Source organism: Protopterus annectens, chromosome 8.part0 (assembly GCF_019279795.1).
Source record: "Protopterus annectens isolate FY-2018-M chromosome 8.part0, PAN1.0, whole genome shotgun sequence".
Classification (NCBI taxonomy): domain Eukaryota; kingdom Metazoa; phylum Chordata; order Ceratodontiformes; family Protopteridae; genus Protopterus; species Protopterus annectens.
Window position 1 is genome coordinate 874213403 of NC_056741.1, and position 23287 is coordinate 874236689.

At 44.7% G+C, this 23287-nt stretch overlaps 1 protein-coding gene across 5 annotated transcripts in view; it reads right to left on the bottom strand.

Moving 5' to 3' along the window:
- Positions 1 to 23287, bottom strand: part of CXXC1 (CXXC finger protein 1) — a 1961705-nt gene that overhangs the window by 1617433 nt on the left and 320985 nt on the right. For all 5 annotated transcript variants that reach the window (XM_044080389.1, XM_044080388.1, XM_044080386.1 and 2 more), the window contains exon 4: positions 16089 to 16213. In XM_044080389.1, the coding sequence (XP_043936324.1) occupies positions 16089 to 16213 (125 nt within the window). The remainder of the gene's footprint in view (positions 1 to 16088; positions 16214 to 23287) is intronic.

A 23287-nucleotide genomic window follows, 5' to 3' on the forward strand; every position in this document is an offset into this window, starting at 1 on the left:
TCCAAATGACAAACCTTTTCCATTTTCCAGCATAGTTCCTTCTTGTTGAAGGTCTGCGTGCTTCAAGAATAATGTCTTTAACTCTTTGGGAAAGTTCTGGATTAGCTGCTGCTATGTGATGTTCCATGCAGTCAGTTGCAGCGTTTTAGGTTTGGATGTATGATGCTGTAGTTGTTCTGAGTTAACATCAAAGGCATCAGGGTATTGGCCACATATTGTTCGAGACATGCTCTTCAGTAGTGGGTACCAGTGTTGTCTTGGCCAGTTTGGAGCTATCAGGATTATCCTTGGACGTTCTTCCTTGATTTTTAGTAGTACCTTGTGTATCAAAGGAAGAGGTGGGAATGCATATGCTGTTAGGCCTTTCCAGTTGAAGGAGAGTGAGTCCACCTTCCATGCTAGTGGGTGGAATGTCCTTGTGCAGAATTTTTTGAGCTGGTGATTGAGAGGTGATGCGAATAGGTCTATCTGTGGCATTCCCCATTTCTTTGAGATGGTCTTGAAGATGTCCGGGTGCAGCTTCCATTCGTGGGCATCCGAAGTGGTTCTGCTTAATATGTCTGCTAGAGTATTGTCTTTTCCCGGTACAAATATTGCCTGTAACTGAATGTTGTAGCTGAGTGCCAGGGTCCACAGCTCCAAGGTCATTCTGCATAGGGGGTATGAATGAGTGCCTCCCTGTTTGTTGATGTATCACATGACTGTGGTGTTGTCTGTCCTTATCATCAACTGGCCCTCTTTGAGAAATGGTTTGAACTTTTGGATTGCCAGTTTTACTGCCAGCATTTCTTTTAGATTGATGTGCAGGTGAAGTTGATCCTGTGTCCACAATCCTTGCACGCATTTGTCCAGCATGTGGGCCCCCCATCCTAGGTCTGAAGCGTCTGTTGTGATAGTCTGGCTTGGTTGACATCTGCGAAAGGGTAGGCCTGGGTTTGACTGGCATGCCTGAGCCCACCATAGGAACTCCTGTTTTAAGCATGGAATTAGTGGAATTTCTGTTTCTAGACTGTGTCTGTGTTGGGACCATAAATTCTTTAGGTACCACTGTAGTTTCCTCATATGTAGTCTGGCAAATGGGACCAAGATTATGCATGATGCCATGAAGCCCAAGGCCTGCAGAACTTTTCTTGCTGTTAACTTGTTCAGTTTTGTTAGTGCCAAGAAGTAAAGAGGAAGTTATTTTTGTTTTTCTGTAGTCAGGAATGCCATTTGTTGTACTGTGTCCAATTCAGCCCAAGAATGTCCTTGTTTGGGATGGTATCAGCCTTGACTTTTGTAAATTGACTGTGTATCCCAGTCCTTGTAGCAAGTAAATGACCCTTTGTAAATCTGTTGTCAGCTTGCTTTTGTTGTCCCCTTGTAGCAGGCAGTCGTCCAGGTATGGGTAAATTTGAATTCCCTGTAGTCTGCAATGGGCGATTACTGATGCCAGGCATTTTGTGAATACTCTGGGCGCAGTAGATAAGCCAAAGGGCAATGCTGAGAATTGATAGTGCTCTGATCCTGCAAGAAATCTGAGGTATCTTCTGCAGATTGGTCGAATGGGGACGTGCAGGTATGCCTCCTTGAGATCTAGAGTTACCAGCCAAGACTCCTTGCCCAGCATGGGAAGAAGTTGCTGTAGGGTCAGCATTTTGAATTTTGGGACAATGATGTATGTATTTAAGGTGGACAGGTCGAGAATTGGTCTCCAACTTTTTCCTTTCTTGGAACTAGGAATAGTCTGGAATAGAACCCCTTTCCTTGTTCTGCTGTTGGCACTCTTTCCACAGCTCTCATGTTTGCTAACTCCATTATCTGGCGTAGAGCCTCTGTTTTTGGATTTGGAGGTAGATTTGGCATTCCTCTTTTGACTGGTAAAGTGTGGAAGTGAAACCGGTAACCTTGATCTATGGTTTGTAAAATCCACTTGTCTTTTGTTATGTAGTGCCAGTTCTTTGAAAATAAGGTTAACTTTCCGCCTAGAGGAGCTGCTATTTGTTCCCTGGTAGGCGGATTTAGGATTAAGTCACTGTGGTTGTGCTGATGTAGTGGCAGTGGCTGTGTCTGTGCCTCTGTTGTTACCTTGCCACTGTCGTCCACTGTAGGCACCTCCTCTGGATTGGTTTCTGCCTCTGGAACGTCTATTCCTGCCCCTTTGAAATTTTGTGGAGTCAGGAAAGGACCAATTTTTGGCAGGCCAGTTCCTGCTAAACCTTGGGGGTTGAACCTGCAAGAAATCTTTAACAGTTTGAACAGATTTTGCCTTTTCTTCCATTTTCTTCATGACCTGCTGGGCAGGTGTACCAAACAAACTTGTCTTGTCCATAGGAGCATCTAGCAACTTAGCTTTAACATGATCCGGTAAAGCTTGTTCCTTTAGCCATGCATGCCTTCTTATCACTGTGCCTGTCATGACTGATCTAAATGAAGCCTCCAGTGCATCATAGCCACATTTTAAGGAATGGTTGCTAACCTGTTGTATGTTATTTACCATCTCTAATACATATTTCTTATCAAGAGATTCATCAGTGGTTAGTTTTTAGTTAACTGATCAAGCATAAACTCTTGGTATTGTATCATGTGAAACTGACAGTTTAAAGCTCTAGCTGAGAGAGTAGCTGAAGTGTAGACCTTTTTACCCCATCTGTCTAATGACCTTGCTTCCCTTTCAGAAGGAATAGGGTTTTAGCTGTGGTCGCGGCTACTGCCTTGGGACCCTGGGATATAGTTTCTGGGTCTGCAAGTGGGGCCTTGTAAAGGTGGTGATGAGTATCTGGCACCCTGTAAAATCTGTCTGGTTTGGCAGGGGCTGGGGGTAAAGAATCTGGAGCGGAGCAAACATCATTGAAAGCATCATCCACCACAGAGAGAACAGGAGGTATAGCTAAGGGCCTGTGCTGTGGGAGGTGCAGAAAGGTTCTAAGTCTTTTTCTGGAGTCTGAAAAATCCTGTTGCTGCCATTGGAACTGTTCTCGCATGGCATGCAAGGTTTCCCCAAAGGAGAATTCTTCTGGTGGGGAAGCAGCTGGAATGGATTCTTCAGCATCAGAATCTTCAAAATTGGAGAAGGGAGCCTCTGGCTGGTCAGTTATGTCTGATTCATCAGCAGAATCATCAGAAGACACTGGCTCCGGGGGCTCTGCCCTAGGTCTCTTCTCTGGGGGCTGAGAGGCCCTGTCTGGGTGAGATTGAGATCCTCTAATTAAAGAAATTAAATCTTCTGCCAAAGAAAGCATTTGAGAACTAGAAGAGGGCCTGGATGTGGGGGGTGTAACAGGCACTGTTTTAGTAGTCTTGGCTGCTTTAGCCCTGGCGAAGGCCTTAATGGACATGACTGCTGGAGGCCTAGCAGCACCACGTGCTGGGGTAGAGACATCCAAGGGGATGGTGTCTGATAAGTCAACCACCGTAGTGGGTAAAAATTCTGAGGTCGATTCAAGAGTTGTAGCAGGGGCCTCAGTTGTAAGAATAGGTTCAGCTGTACTTTGATCAGTTTTCTCGGTTTCAGCGGAACCCGAGACACTCGCGGTTTGCTTTACCGCGGTTTCGGCCGAAACCGCGGACCGCGAGTGTCGGTCTTTATCTTTGCGTTTTTTGGTAGATTGGGTAGTCGGAGGATCCGACGGCATAATGTACGCAAAATCAGAACCGAAAAACTGTTCTGCAAACTCCGACCGACGCCTAAGCGTTCGTCGGTTGAAGGAGGCACAGGCCGAACAGGCTGCTACGTCGTGGGCTGGGCCTAAACAAGGCAGACAGTAAGAGTGGAAATCTTTATGAGGTATTTGTTTCCCACAGGTTAAACAATTGTTAACTTTTTCTGACATCGGCTGAGGCAAGAAAGAGTCCCCAACGGGGTACTTAGCTTTAGAAGTCTTGGTAGTATTCGTAGAAGTAATCTCTGGATCCGACCGACCGGCACTTGCGAACAGCTTCTGCTTCGGGCGCCACGCGGCAAGAAAGACTGAGGAAAATGGCGTCGGCTGATGCTTTTATACCCAAGGCCAACAGAGATGACGTCGGGTGGAGTGCGACATCAGCCGAAGCCGGACCCGGACTTTGGAATCCGGCCGACTGCAGGGCTGCCTGACGACAGGACAACCCACTTGTTATGACTGCAGATGCATCCATGAAGGACATCTGTACTGTGTTCTTCGTGTTTCACTGTTGCAGTCATTACATTTGGGTAGATTCCCAAAGCTATGGCTGGGAGGAGGAATTTAAATAGCATTAGGACCAGCTATAAGGCCCTACAATACTGCAGTGGCAAAGCCCATTCTGGATTTAGAGAAAATTGGCAAAAGGTAATGCTTGGTGAAAGTATGTACAGAACTCCAGGTAGCAGCTTCTAGGATGTCCCTGGTAGGGATGCCTCTGAGAAAGGCTGTAGAGGTAGATGCAGCCCTGGTGGAGTGAGGTCTGATCCCCTGGAGGATAGGTTTTCCATGGTGCTTATAGCAGAAATTAACGCAATAGCCTATCCATTTAGAAATGGTTTGCTTTGAAATAGCCTTCCCCTCTGCCCTTGCAGCAAATGCCACCAGCAATTTTTCAGATTTCCTTTAAGGTTTGGTCCTGTCCAAATAGAATCTAAGTTGTCTGTGCACATCTAAGGAATGCAGTATCCGTTCCCCTTTGTTCTGTGGATTGGGAAAGAAGGTTGGCAAATGAATGGAATGATTAAGAACCACACTGGATACCACCTTGGGCATGAAGGATGGATTGGTTCCGAGGGACACCCTGTCCGCATGAAAGATGATGAATCCACATGAAAGATGATGAAAGGCTCCACTGCCATAAGGGCCTGTAATTCAGATACCCTTCTAGCTGAAGTGATTCCTAAAAGGAAAGCCGTTTTCCAAGAAAGAAATTTTAAGTCTGCAGTAGCAGCTAGCTTGAAAGGAGGTAGAGTGAGTTTCTCCAAAACAAAGTGCAGGTCCCTGGCTGGGGTTGGAGCTCTCCTGGATGGTCTCAAATTTCTGGCCCCTTTGAGGAACTGCTTGAGCAGTGGATGAGAGAAGAGGGGAGGTTCTGTGTTATAATGATCTGAAATGGCTGAGGCGTGGATTTTAATGGAGGAAAAAAACAGGCTCTTCTGAAGCATCACAGTTAAGTATTGTAAAATCTGAGGTAAATTGGGCGCTGCTGTGCTCATCCCTTGAAATTGATTCCGGGCACAGAATCTTTTCCATTTTTCAGCATAACATTTTCTAGTACTAGGCCTCCTCGCCTCTAAAATGATATCCATCACAGGTTTACTGAGCAATGGTAAAGGAGAGATTAGGTAATTAGCCAGGCTGCAAGGTTCAGTGTTAGAAGCTGAGGGTGCAGAATCTGGTTCTCCTGCTGGGACAACAGGGATGGAGTCTGAGGCAGGTGCCATGGAGAAAACCGTGACACACTACACAGGAGGGGGTACGGGTGTTGGCGTGGCCTCTGGAGCAATCAAAATCATCCTTGGTTTGTCCTGTTTGATTTTTAGTAGTACTTTGGAGAGCAGAGGCAGAGGGGAGAAGGCATAGACTGATAGATTTTTCCAGCTGAAGGACAGAGCATCCACTTTCCATGCTTGTTTGTGGGGAGTCCTTGTGCAAAATTTGTCCAGTTAGTAGTTCTGGGGAGAGGCAAATAGGTCTACATCTGGGCTCCCCCATTTGCTTATCAACATGTTGAAAATCCTTGGTTTCAGTTTCCACTCGTGTGGGTCCATGAGGTTTCTACTTAGTTTGTCTGCCAGTGTATTTAATTTTCCTGGCAGGAATTGAGCTTGTAGGTGCACTTGGTAGCTCAAGGCTGTGTTCCACAATGCCATGGCTAGTCTGCAGAGGGGGTAAGAATGTGTACCCCCCTGCTTGTTTATGTACCACATAACAGTGGTGTTGTCCACCTTTACCATTAGTTGTCCTGAAAGAATGTGGTCCTTGATGGCTGTCAGAGCATTCTGTACAGCTAAAATTTATTTTCGATTGATATGCAGGTGCATTTGAATTGGGTTCCATTTGCCCTGAATGCACTTCCCTGACAGGTGAGCCCCCCATGCACAGCCTGATGCGTCTGCTGTTAGGGTTTGGGTGGCAGGGGATGGCGTGAAAGGTAGTCCCTTGTTTTGGTGGCAGGCATCTGCCCACCAAAGGAACTCTAGGCGTAGGCAAGGTATGATAGGAATCATTGCTTCTAGATCGTGGGAATGTTGACTCCCTAGGCTTTTTACATACCACTGTAGTTTCCTCATATGCAGTCTTGCATATGGAATTAGAAGAATGCAGGAGGCCATGAACCCCAAGGTTTGTAGTATTTGTCTTGCAGATAGCAGGGTTTTTGTGGCCACTTGTTTGAAGTAGGTTGTCAAATTAATTTGTTTCTCTGGCGTGAGGTAAGCCATCTGGGAAGTTGTATTCAAGCTTGCTCCCATGAATATAATTTGTTGACAGGGTACCAGGTGAGATTTCTGTTAGTTTATGGTGTACCCCAGACAGGTTAGAACCCTTTGTACAAAAGCCAGATGATTCAAATGTATGTCCTGGCTTTCTGCCTGAATTAGACAATCATCCAGGTATGGGTATATTTGAATATTTCTTTGCCTGCAAAATGCAATAACTGGAGCTAGGCACTTTGTGAATACCCTGTGCGCAGTAGATAAGACAAAGGGCAGTGCAGAGAACTGATAGTGTGTGTAGCCTGCTTTGAAGCAAAGTTATCTTCTGCAAGATTCCCTGATTGGGATGTGCAGGTATGCTTCTTTTAAATTTAGTGTTGCCAACCAGGTGTCTTTGCCTAGCATAGGAAGCAACTGGTGAAGAGTCAGCATCTTGAATTTTGGAATCTCCAAAAAGGTGTTTAAAGTAGACAGGTCCGGGAAAGGACGCCATGAATTGTCTTTTCTGGGTACCAGGAAAAGTCTCGAGTAGAAACCTTGTCCCTTTTCCTCTTCTGGTACCAATTGAATAGCCCATATGCTTACGAGAGAAAGTATTTGTTTTTGGGCCTCTGCCCACTGATTTGGAGGTAGGTCCGGCCACCTGTTTGGTGTTGGCAATGTGTGGAAGTGAAATCTGTATCCCTGGGCCACTATATTTAAAACCCATTTATCCTGGGTAATGAGCTCCCAGTTCTTTGCATGAAGAGCAATCTTTCCCCCCAAAGGGGCAGTCAGTTGATAAGTGCTTGGAAATTATAAAAGGAGGTCATTGAGACAGTTTACCCTAGGGGGTGTTTTATTACTCCCAGATTTGGAAGTGGAGGCCCCCCCACTGCTTAGTCCTGTGTGTCCCCTGGGACTGAAACTTGGGGTTTCTGCTGTGTCTGGGTTTGGCTTAAGAAGACCTGGAAGAGGCTGGAAGGGACCAATTTTTAGAGGGCCAGTGTCTACTAAATCTAGGAAGCTGAACTTGTAAGAAATCTTTAACAGTTTGCATAGATTTAGCTTTATCTTCCATCTTTTTATGAACTTCCTCAGCCTTCTTGCCAAACAGGCAGTTCTGATTTAAAGAAGAATCCAACAATTTAGCTTTAACATGATCAGGTAAAGATTGCTAGTTAAGCCAAGTATGCCTTCTGAGCACAGACCCAGTAACAGCAGCCCTGCAAGAGGCCTCTAATGAATCAAAACCACATTGCAAAGTATGTTTTCCAACCTGTGCAGCAGAATACATTAAATCCTGTAATTCTTTATTTTCCACACAATCAGGAATCAACATCATTTTCTGTTTAAGCAATCCAATAACATGTTGCTGATACTTTAACATATGAAACTGGCAGTTTAAAGCCCTAATGGCCAAGGCTGCATCTATCCAGCAACCTGGAGTCTCTATCAGAAGGGGTAGGATTTTCAGCAGTAGAATCCTTAATGCCCTTGGGCCCCTGAGAAATAGTCTCTGAATCCGCAATAGGATTTTTAAAAAGGAACTTGTGTGACTCAGGGACCCTGTAGTATCTGTCAGGTTTTCTGGGAGCAGGAGGCAAGGAAGCAGGGGCCAAACTAGATTCTGAAAAAGCACCATCAAAAATGTCTAGTACAGGAGGAACCGCTAAAGGCCTATGTTGAGGCAGGAGTAAGAAATCCCTGAGCCTCTTTTTGAATCAGAAAAATCCTGGCTTTCCTAGTGGAAATGCTCCCTTAGAGTATGTAAGGTTTCACCAAAAGAAAAATCCTCTGGAGGGGAAGCAGAGGGAATAGAGTCCTCTGCATCAGAATCCTCATAAGTAGATAAGGGCAAATCCAGATCATCAGAAGAATCAGAAAAAACAGAATCCTGGTCAGAAGATTCATAAACAACTTCAGTCCCATGCCTCTTAGAAGGGGGGGGGGGGGTTGGCTACCCCTGATTAGAGTTATTAGATTTTCAGCCATTATTATTTGTTTTTTAGGCACAGAGGCCTGAGCATGTGGCCTAGGCGTCGTTTTTATAGGCATGGTTCGAGATTTAGGCCTAAGTGAAGAAGGAGGCATCAGTTTAATATGCAAGTCTGTAGGTCTGAATACACCCTCAGAAGCCGGTGCCTGCACAGCGGCTCCGGACCCATCCAAGGTAGACACATCTGGGGGTTCCATAGTTGAAGCATCTCATGGCATACTGGACTCCGAATGGGTCTCAGTAGAGCCCTGCGAATCAGAATTAGCAGGTATCAGGGGCTGCGAAAGTGCCTCACTGAGTACCGGCGAACTGGCAACTGGCTTAGGAGCAGCGTCTTCAGCAGTTTTGGACCTTGGTGGCCTGTCTCTGTCTTTATCTTTGCGGTTTTTCGGAATCCCGGTAGTTGAATGGCTAACCAATGACATTTCTGGATAATTAAACTGAGAACCAAAATATATAGAGGCAAAACTATATCGACGACGGATAGTGCGCTGATTAAATAAAGCAGAAAATTGACAGCAAGGTACATCGTGGTCAGGGCCTAGGCAAGGAAAATAATACAAATGAAAATCTTTATGAGGTATTTGCTTTCCACAAGTAATGCAATTATTAACTTTTACTGACATCGGTAAGGAGCAAGAAAATGTTTCCCCAACGGGGTACTTAGCTTTAGTTGAAGACTTCGATTCTGAAACTCAAAAACGAAAATATCAGGAGTCGGCCGACCGGCGCTTGCAAACTTCTGCTTCGGCCACTGCATGGCAAGAAAGACTGACGTAATGGCGTTGGCTGCATGTTTTATACCCCTGATGACCTGAATTCATGGAAGAAGGGACAGCAACAGACGCAGGACCCAAGACTTTGTTAATCAAGCCGAATGAGGGCTACCTGCAAGCAGATAAAGTACAGTTGTGTACCTACCATAAATGTAGATGTTCGAGTGTATTCACTGTTGCAGTCATTACAATTGGGTCATCCTGCTGGCAGGTAACCCGCAGTCGGCCTGAATTCCAAAGTCTAGGTCCGGCGTCCGTTGCTGTCACCTCTTCCCTGACGTCAGTGCGCCAGGGGTATAAAAGATGCAGCCGACGCCATTTTCTTCAGTTTTTCTTGCCCCAGATGTCAAGTGCCCCTAAAACCGGCACTTGCGAACAGCTTCTGCTTCGGGCGCCACGCGGCAAGAAAGACTGAGGAAAATGGCGTCGGCTGATGCCTTTATACCCGAATAACTGCAGCTATGACGTCGGGTGAAGTGCCACACCAGCCGAGGCCAGACCCAGACTTTGGAATCCGGCCGACCGAAGGGCTGCCTGACGACAGGACAACCCATTTGTAAGGACTGCAGATGCATCCTTGAAGGACATCAACTTTTCCTTCGTCTACAAGCAAATACACCACATAGGTTGTATAGAATAGAGAAGTACAGATAAGTCCTAGCAAAGAAAAAGGGTGATGGTGATAGGGTAACCTTGACTGCAACAGTGAATACACTCGAACATCTACATTTATGGTAGGTACACAACTGTACTATGTTCATCGTGTTTCACTGTTGCAGTCATTACAATTGGGTTGAATCCCAAAGCTAAGGTTGGGAGGCTGGTGCTAAGTAGGATTAGGAGAGGCTATCAGGCCCTGCAGAACTGCAGTGGCAAATCCTGCCCTGGATTTAGAGTAGAGAGGTAAATGATAGTGCTTTGTAAAAGTATGCACAGAACTCCAAGTTGCAGCCTCTAAGATGTCTTTGGTTGGTACTCCTCTGAGGAAGGCTGCTGAAGTGGCTGCTGCTCTGGTTGAATGTGGCCTAATGCCCTTAGGCAATGATTTACCATGCTGTGAATAGCAGAAACGAATGCAGTGCATATCCACTTTGAAATAGTCTGCTTTGAGATAGCCTTTCCTTGTGATCCTGCAGCATATGCCACTAGAAGTTGGTCAGTCTTTCTGAAAGCTTTGGTTCTGTCCAAGTAGAAGCGTAGCTGTCTGTGAATGTCCAAAGAATGCAGAATTCTCTCACCCTTATTCTGTGGGTTTGGGTAAAAGGTAGGCAAATGAATTGTTTGGTTAAAGGCCACACTGGACACTACCTTAGGCATAAATGTAGGGTTTGTGCGCCGAGAAACCCTGTCAGGATGGAAAATGATAAAAGGTTCCACAGCCATGAGTGCCTGTAACTCTGAGACTCGTCTAGCAAAGGTTACTGCTAGGAGCAGAGCTGTTTCCAGGATAGGAATTTAATATCAGCTGCAGAAGGCTGGTTCAAACGGAGGCAGTGTGAGTTTTTTCAAGACATATTTGAGGTCCCATGCAGGTAGTGGTGCTCTCCTTGGGGGTCTTATGTTTTTGGCCCCTCTAAGGTACTGCCTTAGTAATGGATGAGAAAAAATAGGTGGTTCTGTATTGTAATGAGCTGAAATGGCAGAGGCATGGATTTTAATTGATGAAAAAGGCCTTTATCAAGCATCTCAGTTAAGTATTGCAAAATCTGAGGAATATTTGGAACAATTGTGTTAAAACCTTGTGCCTGGTTCCAAGCACAGAATCTCTTCCATTTTTCTGCATAAGATTTTCTGGTGCTAGGCCTCCTGGCCTCCAAAATAACATCCATCACTGCTTTAGAGAGAGGTGTGCCTTGACTGGCTACATTATCCGCTATGCTGCCAGGTTTAAGGTCCTGAGTTGCCTGTGCAGTATATGACTGTCTTGTTGGGTCAATAAGTGAGGAATTTGAGGTAAAGTCCAAGCTGGGCATTGAGACAAGCTCTTTAGGATTGGGTACCAGTGCTGGCGGGGCCAGTCTGGGGCAATCAGTATAATTTTTGGTTTCGCTTGTTTGAGGAGTACCTTGGGGAGGAGAGGCAGAGGAGGAAAGGCATATACTGCTAGGTCTTTCCAGCTGCAAGATAGAGCATCCACTTTCCATGCTTGCTTGTGATAAGTCCTTGCATAGAATTTCTGTAGTTGGCAGTCGTGAGGAGAGGCAAATAGGTCTATGTCCAGGCATCCCCAGTTCCTTGTTATCATGGTGAAGACTTGTGGATCCAATTTCCACTCGTGGGGATCCATGAGGTTTCTGCTTAGTTCGTCTGCCAGAGTATTTGTCCTTCCTGGCAGGAATTGTGCTTGCAGATGTACTTGGTAAGTCAATGCTGTGTCCCACAAGTTCATGGCTAGCCTGCAGAGGGGGTAGGAATGTGTGCCTCCCTGCTTGTTTATGTACCACATAACTGTAGTATTGTCCGTCCTTATCAGCAGTTGTCCTGGATGAAGGAGATCCTTGAAGGCTGTCAGGGCGTTCTGAACAGTTAGCATCTCTTTTTGATTGATATGTATATGCATTTGACTTGCGGACCATGTCCCCTGAATACATCTTCCTGCCATATGGGCCACCCAGGCATAATCTGATGCATCTGTTGTCAATGTCTGCCTGGCTGTGGGTAAGGTGAATGGCTGCCCCATGTTGTGGTGACAGGCTTTTGCCCACCATCGAAACTCCTGTTGCAGGCAGGGAATGAGGGTAATTATTGTTTCCAGACTGTGGCAATGTTGAGTCCAAACACTTTTTAGATACCACTGAAGTTTCCTCATATGCAGTCTTGCATATGGAATTAGCAGAATGCAGGATACCATGAAGCCCAAAGCCTGCAGAATTTTTCTTGCAGATAACTGGGTCTTTGTTGCCAACATTTTGAAATAAGTAGTCAGTTGTCTGTGTTTGTCTGACATGAGATAAGCCATCTGGGCAGCTGTATTTAAGCTTGCACCCAGAAATATTATCTCTTGAGAGGGTACAAGTTTTGATTTCTTTTCGTTTACTGTGTACCCTAGACCTGTTAGTAATCTTTTTACAAATGCCAGATGCTGTAGTAGAATGTCCTTATCCAAGTAAGCATATATTTGTATTCCTCTTTGTCTGCAAAAAGCAATCACTGGTGTCAGGCATTTTGTGAAGACACTGGGCGCAGTAGATAAGCCAAAAGGCAGTGCAGAGAATTGGTAATGCATTGAGCCAGCTATAAATCTGAGGTATCTTCTGCATGATTGTCTGATTGGGACATGCAGGTATGCCTCTTTTAGGTCTAAAGTTACAAGCCAAGCCCTCTTGCCCAGCATGGGCAGAAGCTGCTGCAGAGTTAACATTTTGAATTTTGGAATATCCACGAATGTGTTTGGGATAGACAGGTCCAGTATTGGTCTCCAGGCTTTGTCCTTTCTGGACACCAAGAATAGCCTTGAGTAAAATCCTAGTCCCTGCTCTTGCTGTGGTACCAACTGAATAGCTCTCATGTCCATGAGGGATGAAACTTGTTTTTGTGCCTCTGCCAATTGATTGCGTGGCAGATGTTGGCCTTGGCAGGGTGTGAAAGTGGAACCTGTAGCCTTGTGATACGATATTTAGGACCCATTTGTCCTTGGTAATCATGTGCCAATTTTGTGAAAAAAGTGCTAGTTTTCCCCCCAAAGGGGCTGCCAGAAGATAAGTGCTTGGTGCTGGCAGGGGAAAGTCATTGAGACTGTTTCCTGTATGGCTGTGATTTTTCCTTTTCACTTTTGGAGGTAGAAGCACCCCATTATTTAGGCCTGTATGAGCCTTGGGGCTGTGATCTGCCTCTGGGGCGTCTGTATCTGCCTCTTTGTGGCCTGTCTGACACTGGAAAGGACCAATTCTTTGTAGGCCAGTTCCTGTTAAATCTGGGAGGCTGTACCTGCAAGAAATACTTGACTGTTTGCATAGATTTAGGTTTGTCCTCCATTCTTTGTAGGCCAGTTCCTGTTAAATCTGGGAGGCTGTACCTGCAAGAAATACTTGACTGTTTGCATAGATTTAGGTTTGTCCTCCATTTTCTTCAACACCTCATCTACTTTAACACCAAACAAAATATCATGCTGTAATGGAGCATCTAATAGTTTTGCTTTGACATGATCAGGCAGATTCTGTTCTTTTAACCAATCATGCCTCCTAATGACAGAACCCGTAACAGCGGCCCTGCAGGAGGTCACTAGAGAATCAAAACCACATTGCAAAGTATGCATTTCCTACTTGTTCAGCTGCATGCAATAAATCCTGCATTTCTTTGTTTTCTGCACATTCTAAATTTGTTAACATTTTCTGTTTAAGCAGTGACATAAGATATTGCTGATATTTAAGCATATGAAATTGGCAATTTAAAGCTCTTACAGCCAAGGTAGCAGAAGTATAAATCTTTTTCCCCCCATCTGTCCAGGGCCCTAGAATCCCTATCAGAGGGGATAGGGTTTTTTGCAGTGGAAGCCTTGACCCCTTCGGGACCCTGAGAGATGGTTTCTGGGTCAGCAGCAGGGTTTTTATAAAAACATTTATGTGAATCAGGAACCCTGTAGTATCTGTCTGGCTTAACAGGGGCTGGTGGTAAAGAATCTGGAGATAGACTGGACTCTGAAAATACATCATCTACAATGTCTAAAACAGGTGGGATAGCAAGGGGCCTGTGCTGAGGTAATAAAAGGAAGTCTCTGAGCCTTTTCTTGGATTCTGAGTAGTCTTGGCACTCCCAGAGGAAATGCTCCCTCATAGTATGCAGAGTCTCCCCAAAATAATAATCCTCAGGAGGAGAGGCTGAAGGGATAGATTCTTCAGCATCAGAATCCTCATAGGGAGGAATAGAATATTCTTGTTCGGAAGAGGAATCAGAGGAAATGGAAACCTGGTCTGAAGATTCGTAATCTATCTCTTGCCTAGGCCTCTTATCAGGAGGGGGATGGGAACCCCTGATCAAAGTAATTAGGTCTTCGGCCATTTTAAGCATCTGTTTTTTTAGGCATGGTGGCCTGCCCAGGAGAATGCTGCACTTGTTTCTTTGTCTTTAGAGCTGCTTTAGTCTTTGCCTTTGAAGCTGAAGTAGGTTTCACATATAACTATGTAGGCCTGAAAACACCCTCAGAAGCCGATGCCTGCTCAGCAGCTCCAGACCCATCTGATGGAATAGTTTCCGAGTGTCCAATACCTTGAGTTTCCAGCGGCCTAGTCGGCTCCACGTGAGAGTCGGAAGCGGTCTGTTGCTCTGAGGTAGCGGGCGTCATGGGCTGCGAAAGCGCCTCACTGAGAACCGGCGAAATGGCGACAGGCCTAGCGAGAGCCTCGTCGTCGGTTTTGGACCTCGGATGCCTGTCCTTTTCTTTTTCTTTGTGCTTTTTATAAACTCCTGTAGTCAGCTGTTCTGACGGCATTATATAATTGAATCTTCTGCCAAAGTGATGAAATGCAAAATCGTACTGACGCTTAACAGTGTGTTGGTTAAATCTGGCACAAAACCGACAACTAGCAACATTGTGATCAGGGCCTAGGCAAGGAATACAGTAAGAATGAAAATCCTTATGAGGTATTTGCTTCCCACAAGAAATACAATTATTAACTTTTTCTGACATCGGTCTGGAGCAAGAAAAAAGTTTCCCCAACAGGGTACTTAGCTTTAATGAAGACTTCGGATCTGAAATTCGAATCTGAAAATCTCAGAAGTCGGCCGACCGGCACTTGTGAACTGCTTTTGCTTTGGGCACCGCGCGGCAAGAAAGACTGGAGAAAATGGCGTCAGCTGCATCTTTTATACACCCGGCGCACTGACGTCAAGGAGGAGGCGACAGTAACAGACGCCGGACCTAGACTTTGGAATTCAGGCAGACTGAGGGTAGCCTGCCTGCAGGATAACCCAATTGTAATGACTGCATCAGTGAAACACAATGAACATCCCAAATGTAATGACTGCAACAGTGAAACACGAAGAACATCCAGAAAGTCAAACGAGGAAACATTGGAAGATTCAACCACAAGTCTCTTGCAATGCACAAGACCCATGTCAATGGACTTAGCCAAAAGGTTGACAGATCATGAATCAAACCCAGATGACTAGTTCTACCATCAGATCACGAACTGCAACACTAAGTTGGAAGACAATGTCTAATGTGAGCCCAAATCTGCGGGAAGCCAAAGAAACCACAACAGGAAAACCAAAACCACTCATAATGCAAATAAATTCTTTGATAAAGGTCACAGACTCCTCATCAGCCCTTAAACTGAAGTCTCCCGCAATGAGCCACCTGTGGAATAGAAGCACAGAAAACACAAGAAAGTTAGTGAACTCTTGAAGGAATATCCTTCCACTGTCTGACGAGTGATACAGAAGGAGGTACAGACAGTCTGCACCTATACCTATCACAAATTCAACAGATTTGGTAACTCAAATTTAATCTTCTTAAATTCAATGGTTAATGACAAGTAAATACAATTCCAACCTCCCCAGTCTGATCTGCTTTGGAACGCGGACTGTGGATAACCCAGGGTACACCAATAAGGCTGTGGAAATAGAACCAAAATTGTCATCTAATCAGGTTTCAGTGATAAATGTCAGAATCAAACTCTGCAACAAGTTGAATAAGATACAGATAAGAAAACCTCAAATAAAACAATGTTGGTTAGCAGCCTTTTGAGTAATAAGCATGGAACCAGTTAGTTGTTTTTTTTGCTTTTTAAATTCTTAAGGAGTAGTACTATATTTAAACATCTAGATAAGTAAAATAAATTAATCTATTCAGCTATTCAGTGAATGGCTTCAGCAAAGAAATTGCAAATCCACACAATAATCCAAGTTGATATTTTCAGCAACAAACGACTATAGCAATGATTACTTCTGGCATTCACATAAATAAACAGTCAAGGATAAGGATAGCATATATCCCTTCCCCTTCCTTTAGCAGGCATAGGGGAGAAAATGTTACCTTTGAAACCTTTTTCCGATCACTTTTCATATCTTGTGCTTCTTTTTTCCTTTCCTCTGCTTTTTCGCGATCCGTATCTTTTGTTTTTTTATGTCGGTATTTAATTTCCAAGTTGGGGTTCCTATCTGTGAAAGATAAACAAAATATTGCAACTTTTCAAGGGTCTCCAATAAAATTTCAAAGCATGTTTCAGGATTCAGATAAATCAACGTAGTGTGTTCTTTGACATGTACTGAACACCGTTTTTCTGCCCCTTTGATCTTCTTGTGGTTCTTAACAGAGTTAAAAAAAAGTACAGTTTTGTACCTACCATAAATGTAGATGTCCGAACAGGTTAGCATCTGCAGTCATAACAAATGGGTTGTCCTGTCGTCAGGCAGCCCTTCGGTCGGCCGGATTCCAAAGTCTGGGTCCGGCTTCGGCTGATGTCGCACTTCACCCGACGTCATCTCTGCTGGTCTTCGGGTATAAAGGCATCAGCCGACGCCATTTTCCTCAGTGTTTCTTGCCCCAGATGCCAGTTGCCCTCTTGGAAAGCTAAATTTTGGATAAATGCCAATGTTTCCAAAAAAGTAGAAGGCAAACACAAAAATAAGCATGTATGTACATATATACAAACAAATACACCATAAGAGACTCCCCAGCTAGCTAATAGGAGGGTAAATACCCTAGGAGTACCACAGAGGGGAAGGAGGGTGGGTAAATCCTGACTGCAGATGCTAACCTGTTCGGACATCTACATTTATGGTAGGTACAAAACTGTACTATGTCCTTCAAGGTAGCATCTGCAGTCATAACAAATGGGTAGAATACCATAGCCAACTAGGGGTGGAGGAAGAAAAATTATGGTGTAGTTAGGATCCCTTGCAGTACAGCAGTGGCAAACCCTGCTCGGGATCTAGAGTATAGAGGTAAATTATAATGCTTGGCAAATGTATGCACGGAGGTCCAAGTAGCCGCCTCAATAATGTCCTTGGTTGCCACTCCTTGTAAGAAAGCTGTGGTAGTGGCTGTAGCCCTTGTAGAATGAGGTCTTATGTTCTGTGGAATTGGTTTTCCATGGTAGGAGTAACAGAATCTTATGCAATTTCCTATCCATTTGGAGATTGTCTGTTTGGAAATTGCTTTTCCTTCCCTTCCTGTTGCATAGGCTACTAAAAGCTGGTCAGTTTTTCTGTTACCTTTGGTTCTGTCCAGGTAGTAGCGTAACTGTCTATGTACATCCAAGGTATGCAGCAGTCTTTCCCCTCTGTTCTGTGGATTGGGAAGAAGGTAGGTAGGTGGATTGCCTGGTTTAAAGACACTCTGGATACCACCTTAGGCATAAATGTAGGATTAGTTCTCATGGAGACCCTATCTTGATGGAAGATTAGGAAGGGTTGTATTGCCATTAAGGCCTGTAGTTCCGAAACCCTCCTTGCTGAAGTTATTGCCAGTAGGAAAGCAGTTTTCCATGATAGGTGTTGAAGATCTGCTGTTGCTGCTGGTTCAAATGGAGGGAGTGTCAATTTTTCTAGCACAAAGTTCAAGTCCCATGCTGGTAATGGTGGTTTCCTAGGAGGTTTTACATTCTTGATCCCTCTAAGGAACTGCCTGAGTAGAGGATGCGAAAAGACAGGTGGATCGAAGCTGTATTCTGCTGAAATAGCTGATGCATGTATCTTGATGGAGGAATAATACAGGCCTGTATGTAGAAGCTCTGCCAAGTACTCCAGGATGTTAGCAATATCTATGTTCGACACATCTTTTCCTCTTTCAGAACTCCAAATGACAAACCTTTTCCATTTTCCTGCATAGTTCCTTCTTGTTGAAGGTCTGCGGGCTTCAAGGATAATGTCTTTAACCCTTTGGGATAGGTCTGGGTTAGTTGCTGCTATGTGATGTTCCAGGCAGTCAGTTGCAATGTTTTTAGGTTTGGGTGCATGATGTTGTAGTTGTTCTGAGTTAACATCAAAGGCATCAGGGGTATTGACCACATTCTCCCCTGAGATATGCTCCTCAGCAATGGGTACCAGTGTTGTCTTGGCCAATTCGGAGCTATCAGGATTATCCTTGGACGTTCCTCCTTGATTTTCAGTAGTACCTTGTGCATCAAAGGAAGAGGTGGAAATGCATATGCTGTCAGGCCTTTCCAACTGAAAGATAGAGAGTCCACCTTCCAAGCAAGTGGGTGGCATGTCCTTGTGCAGAATTTTTTGAGCTGGTGATTGAGTGGGGATGAGAATAGGTCTATTTGTGGCATCCCCCATTTCTTTGTGATGGCCTTGAAGATTTCCGGGTGTAGCATCCATTCGTGAGCATCCGAGGTGGTTCTGCTTAACATGTCTGCTAGGGTGTTTTCTTTTCCCGGCACAAACATTGCCTGTAACTGGATGTTGTAGCTCAGAGCCATATTCCAAAGGTCCAGAGTCATTCTGCATATCGGATATGAATGAGTGCCTCCTTGTTTGTTGATGTACCACATGACTGTGGTGTTGTCTTTCCTTATCATTAAATGGCCTTCTTTGAGGAATGGTCTGAATTTCTGTATTGCTAGTTTTACTGCCAGCATTTCTTTTTGGTTTATGTGCAGGTGCAGCTGGTCTTGAGTCCACAATCCTTGTATGCATTTGTCCAACATGTGCGCCCCCCAGCCTAGGTCTGAGGCGTCCGTTGTGATGGTTTGGCTTGCTTGAACGTTGTGGAAGGGTAAGCCTGGGTTTGACTGGCATGTTTGAGCCCACCATAGGAACTCCTGTTTCAGGCATGGGATTAGTGGGATTTCGGTTTCTAAGCTGTGCCTGTGTTGAGACCATAAATTCTTTAGGTACCACTGTAGCTTTCTCATATGCAGTCTGGCATGTGGGACCAAGATTATGCATGATGCCATGCAGCCCAAGGCCTGCAGTATTTTTCTTGCTGTTAGTTTGTTCTGCTTTGTTAATGCCAAGAAGTAAAGAGGGAGTTGCTTTTGTTTTTCTGCAGTTAGGAATGCCATTTGTTTTACTGTGTCCAAATCCGCACCCAAGAATGTTCTTGTTTGGGATGGTATCAGTCTTGACTTTTGTAAATTGACTGTGTATCCCAGGGCTTGTAGCAAGCAAATGACTCTTTGTAGATCTGTTGTCAGCTTGCTTTTGTTGTCCGCTTGTAACAGGCAGTCGTCCAGGTATGGATAAATTTGTATTCCCTGTAGCCTGCAGTGAGCGATTACTGATGCCAGGCATTTTGTAAATACTCTGGGCGCAGTAGATAAGCCAAAGGGCAATGCTGAGAATTGATAATGCTCTGTTCCTGCAAGAAATCTGAGGTATCTTCTGCAATTTGGTCGTATGGGGACGTGCAGGTATGCCTCCTTGAGATCTAGAGTTACCAGCCAACACTCCTTGCCCAGCATGGGAAGAAGTTGCTGTAGGGTCAGCATTTTGAATTTTGGGACAATGATGTATGTGTTTAAGACGGACAGGTCGAGAATAGGTCTCCAACTTTTCTCTTTTCTTGGTACTAGGAAGAGTCTGGAGTAGAATCCTTTGCCCTGTTCTGTTATTGGTACTCTTTCCACAGCTCTCATCTTTGTTAATTCTGCTATCTGCTTTAGAGCTTCTGTTTTTTGATTTGGAGGTAGGTTTGGCATTCCTCTTTTTACTGGTAAGGTGTGGAAGTGGAACCTGTAGCCTTGGTCTATGGTTTGCAAAATCCACTTGTCTTTTGTGATACAGTGCCAATTTTTGAAAATAAGGTTAACTTTCCGCCTAAAGGTGCTGCTATTTGCTCCCTGGTAGGCGGTGTTAGAGCCAAGTCACTGTGATTGTCCTGTTGTAGTGGCAGTGGTTGTGTCTGTGCTTCGGTTATTGCCTTGCCACTGTCGTCCTCTGTAGGCACCTCCTCTGGATTGATTTCTGCCTCTAGAGCGTCTATTCCTGCCTCTTTGAGATTTTGAGGAATCTGGAAAGGACCAATTTTTGGCAGGCCAGTTCCTGCTAAACCTTGGGGGCTGAACCTGTAAGAAATCCTTAACTGTTTGTACAGATTTTGCCTTTTCTTCCATTTTCTTCATTACTTGCTGAGCAGGTGTACCAAATAGACTGGCCTTATCTATAGGAGCATCTAACAGCTTAGCTTTAACATGATCTGGCAAGACCTGTTCTTTCAACCATGCATGTCTTCTTATCACTGTACCAGTCATGGCTGATCTAAATGAAGCCTCCAGTGCATCATAGCCACATTTTAAAGAATGGTTACTAACCTGTTGGATGTTATTCACCATTTCTAAAACATATTTCTTATCTAAGGAGTCATCAGAGGACAGCTTCTTAGTTAACGGATCAAGCATAAACTCTTGGTATTGGATCATATGAAACTGACAGTTTAAAGCTCTAGCTGAGAGAGTAGCAGAGGTGTAAACTTTTTTCCCCCATCTCTCTAAGGACCTGGATTCCCTTTCAGAAGGAGTAGGGTTTTTTGCTGAGGTCGAGGCTACTGCCTTAGGTCCCTGGGATATAGTCTCAGGATCTGCAAGTGGGGCCTTGTATAGGTGGTGATGAGTGTCTGGCACCCTGTAAAATCTATCTGGTTTGGCAGGGGCTGGAGGTAAAGTATCAGGAGCAGTGCAAACATCATTAAATGCATCATCCACAACAGGCAGTACTGGAGGTATAGCTAAGGGCCTATGTTGTGGTAAGTGCAGAAAAGTCCTAAGCCTTTTTCTTGAATCTGAGAAATCTTGACCCTGCCATTGGAATTGTTCTCTCATGGCATGTAAGGTTTCCCCAAAGGAAAATTCCTCTGGCGGAGAGGCAGATGGAATGGATTCTTCAGCATCGGAATCTTCATATGTAGACAAAGGAGCCTCTGGCTGGTCTGTAATACCTGAGTCATCCGCAGAATCATCAGAGGACACTGGCTCGGGGGGCTCTGCTCTAGATCTCTTTTCTGGTGGCTGAGAGGCCCTGTCTGGGTGAGATTGGGATCCCCTAATTAAGGATATTAAATCCTCTGCCAGAGTAAGCATTTGTGAACTAGAAGTGGGCCTGTGTGAGGGGGGCTTAACAGGCACTGATTTAACAGTTTTGGCTGCTTTAGCCCTGGCAAAGGCCTTAATAGACATGGCTGCAGGAGGCCTAGCAGCACCACGTGCTGGGGTAGAGACATCCAAAGGAATGGTGTCTGATAAATCACTAGGAACCACAGTAGTAGGCAAAACTTCTGAGGCCGATTCAACTAAGGTAGCAGGAGCCTCAGTAGTAGTCATGGATTCGCTGAAGATTGACGGTATTCTCGGTTTCGGCGAAACCGAGACACTCGCTTGCTTAACCGTGGTTTCAGCGAAACCGCGGACCGCGAGTGTCGGTCTTTTCTTTCGTTTTTAACAATGTCGGTCTTTTCTTTGCGTTTTTAACAATTTGGGAAGTCGGAGGATCCGGCGGCATAATGTACGCAAAATCTGAGCCGAAAAACTGTTCAGCAAACTCCGACCGGCCTAAGCGTTCGTCGGTTGAAGGAAGCACAGGCGAACAGGCTGCTACGTCGTGGTTTGGGCCTAAGCAAGGCAGACAGTAAGAGTGGAAATCTTTATGAGGTATTTGTTTCCCACAAGTTAAACAGTTATTGACTTTTTCTGACATCGGCTGAGGCAAGAAAGAGTCCCCAACGGGTACTTAGCTTTTAGAAGTCTTGAGTAGTATTCGGTAGTAGTAATCTCTGGATCTGACCGACCGGCACTTGCGAACAGCTTCTGCTTCGGCGCCACGGCAAGAAAGACTGAGGAAAATGGCGTCGGCTGATGCCTTTATACCCGAAGACCAGCAGAGATGACGTCGGGTGAAATGCGACATCAGCCGAAGCCGGACCCAGACTTTGGAATCCGGCCGACCGAAGGGCTGCCTGACGACAGGACAACCCATTTGTTATGACTGCAGATGCTACCTTGAAGGACATCAAACAGACATTCATGACCCCCTAAGCCCTAAACACCTTGCAGCCCACAGTTCCTTTACGGCAAGGCCATTTCCAAATAACAACTTTAATATCTTTTTGGCAGACAGGAAAGACGACCAGCTGCATTCTCCTAGATTTTTAGACCACAAGAGGCTGCTTTCCTTCCCATGGAAAAAAATAGACGTCTCCTAACAAATATTAGGTGGTACAGCACTTGGCTACATGGGCTGCAGTATCACAGAGCATTCCTGTGACAATGCTGAATACCACGACACAAGAAAAAACTGACTACTGCTCAAGATGACAGCATCCCCCCACAACCAACATCAAGCTCCGAGACAGAGGCATCCAATTTCACTAGATTCAAACGGGTACCTGAACAAATGTCTGAGTGGGGATTCATCCTTCATTTCTCAACTTGAGCACACACTACGTACATAAAGAATATGGAAACTGCTGGGCAAGGGACAGGATGGGCTTGCTGACTTCCTTATGAACATTCTCCCCAAAAACTGCAGTTTTATGGAGGCTACTTCTAAATACCCTTCATTCTGCATTCCACAGCACCACCGAGAGTTTGAATGGCAGGTGGAGCCGCATCTGAAGATACCAAAGTTGTATGGATCTATACTTTAATTCATTTACTGTGTTTAATTATTTTAGCACCTCCATGGCTCACCTTATCAGCTGTGTTGCGATACAGCTCTGACAGAGCAGGATGTGAAACTGACAACAGCAGGGAGCTGGACTTTTCAACTTCAACCACAGCTTGAGTGCAACCTCTGAATCACTGTCAGACATGTCATGTAAGACCTGCCTCTTGGTCATCAGATATTACCCTTCTAAACTATATTTTTAATTACATGTAACTGAAAGATTTGGATCATTTTTTTTTTTTTTGTTGTTGCTAAGTAAACACACTAAACAGAAGCACTTTCTTTCAGAGGTAGCCTGGGACCACTGTTTCATTAAGTAATTTGCTAAGAGTCGCACAGTAGGCAAACAGAAGGCCCGAGTCCTAACATACCTTTCTAACACTTGTTAGTACAATTTGTTGATGCCTACAGAATATATCTTGTTCACTTCACTGGAATGGTCAAAACCACTAAGACAAACAACTAAACAGATACAAGATAATTAACTTGGCATGTTATCTGCTATGTAAAAAACTTGAAATAAAGAATAAAAGAAATGAATACCGACAAAACACAACTTCTCCTTAGAAATGCTGTACCTCAAAATGCAATGAGGTAAGCAAATAAGTTAGGTAAGTGACACTACTA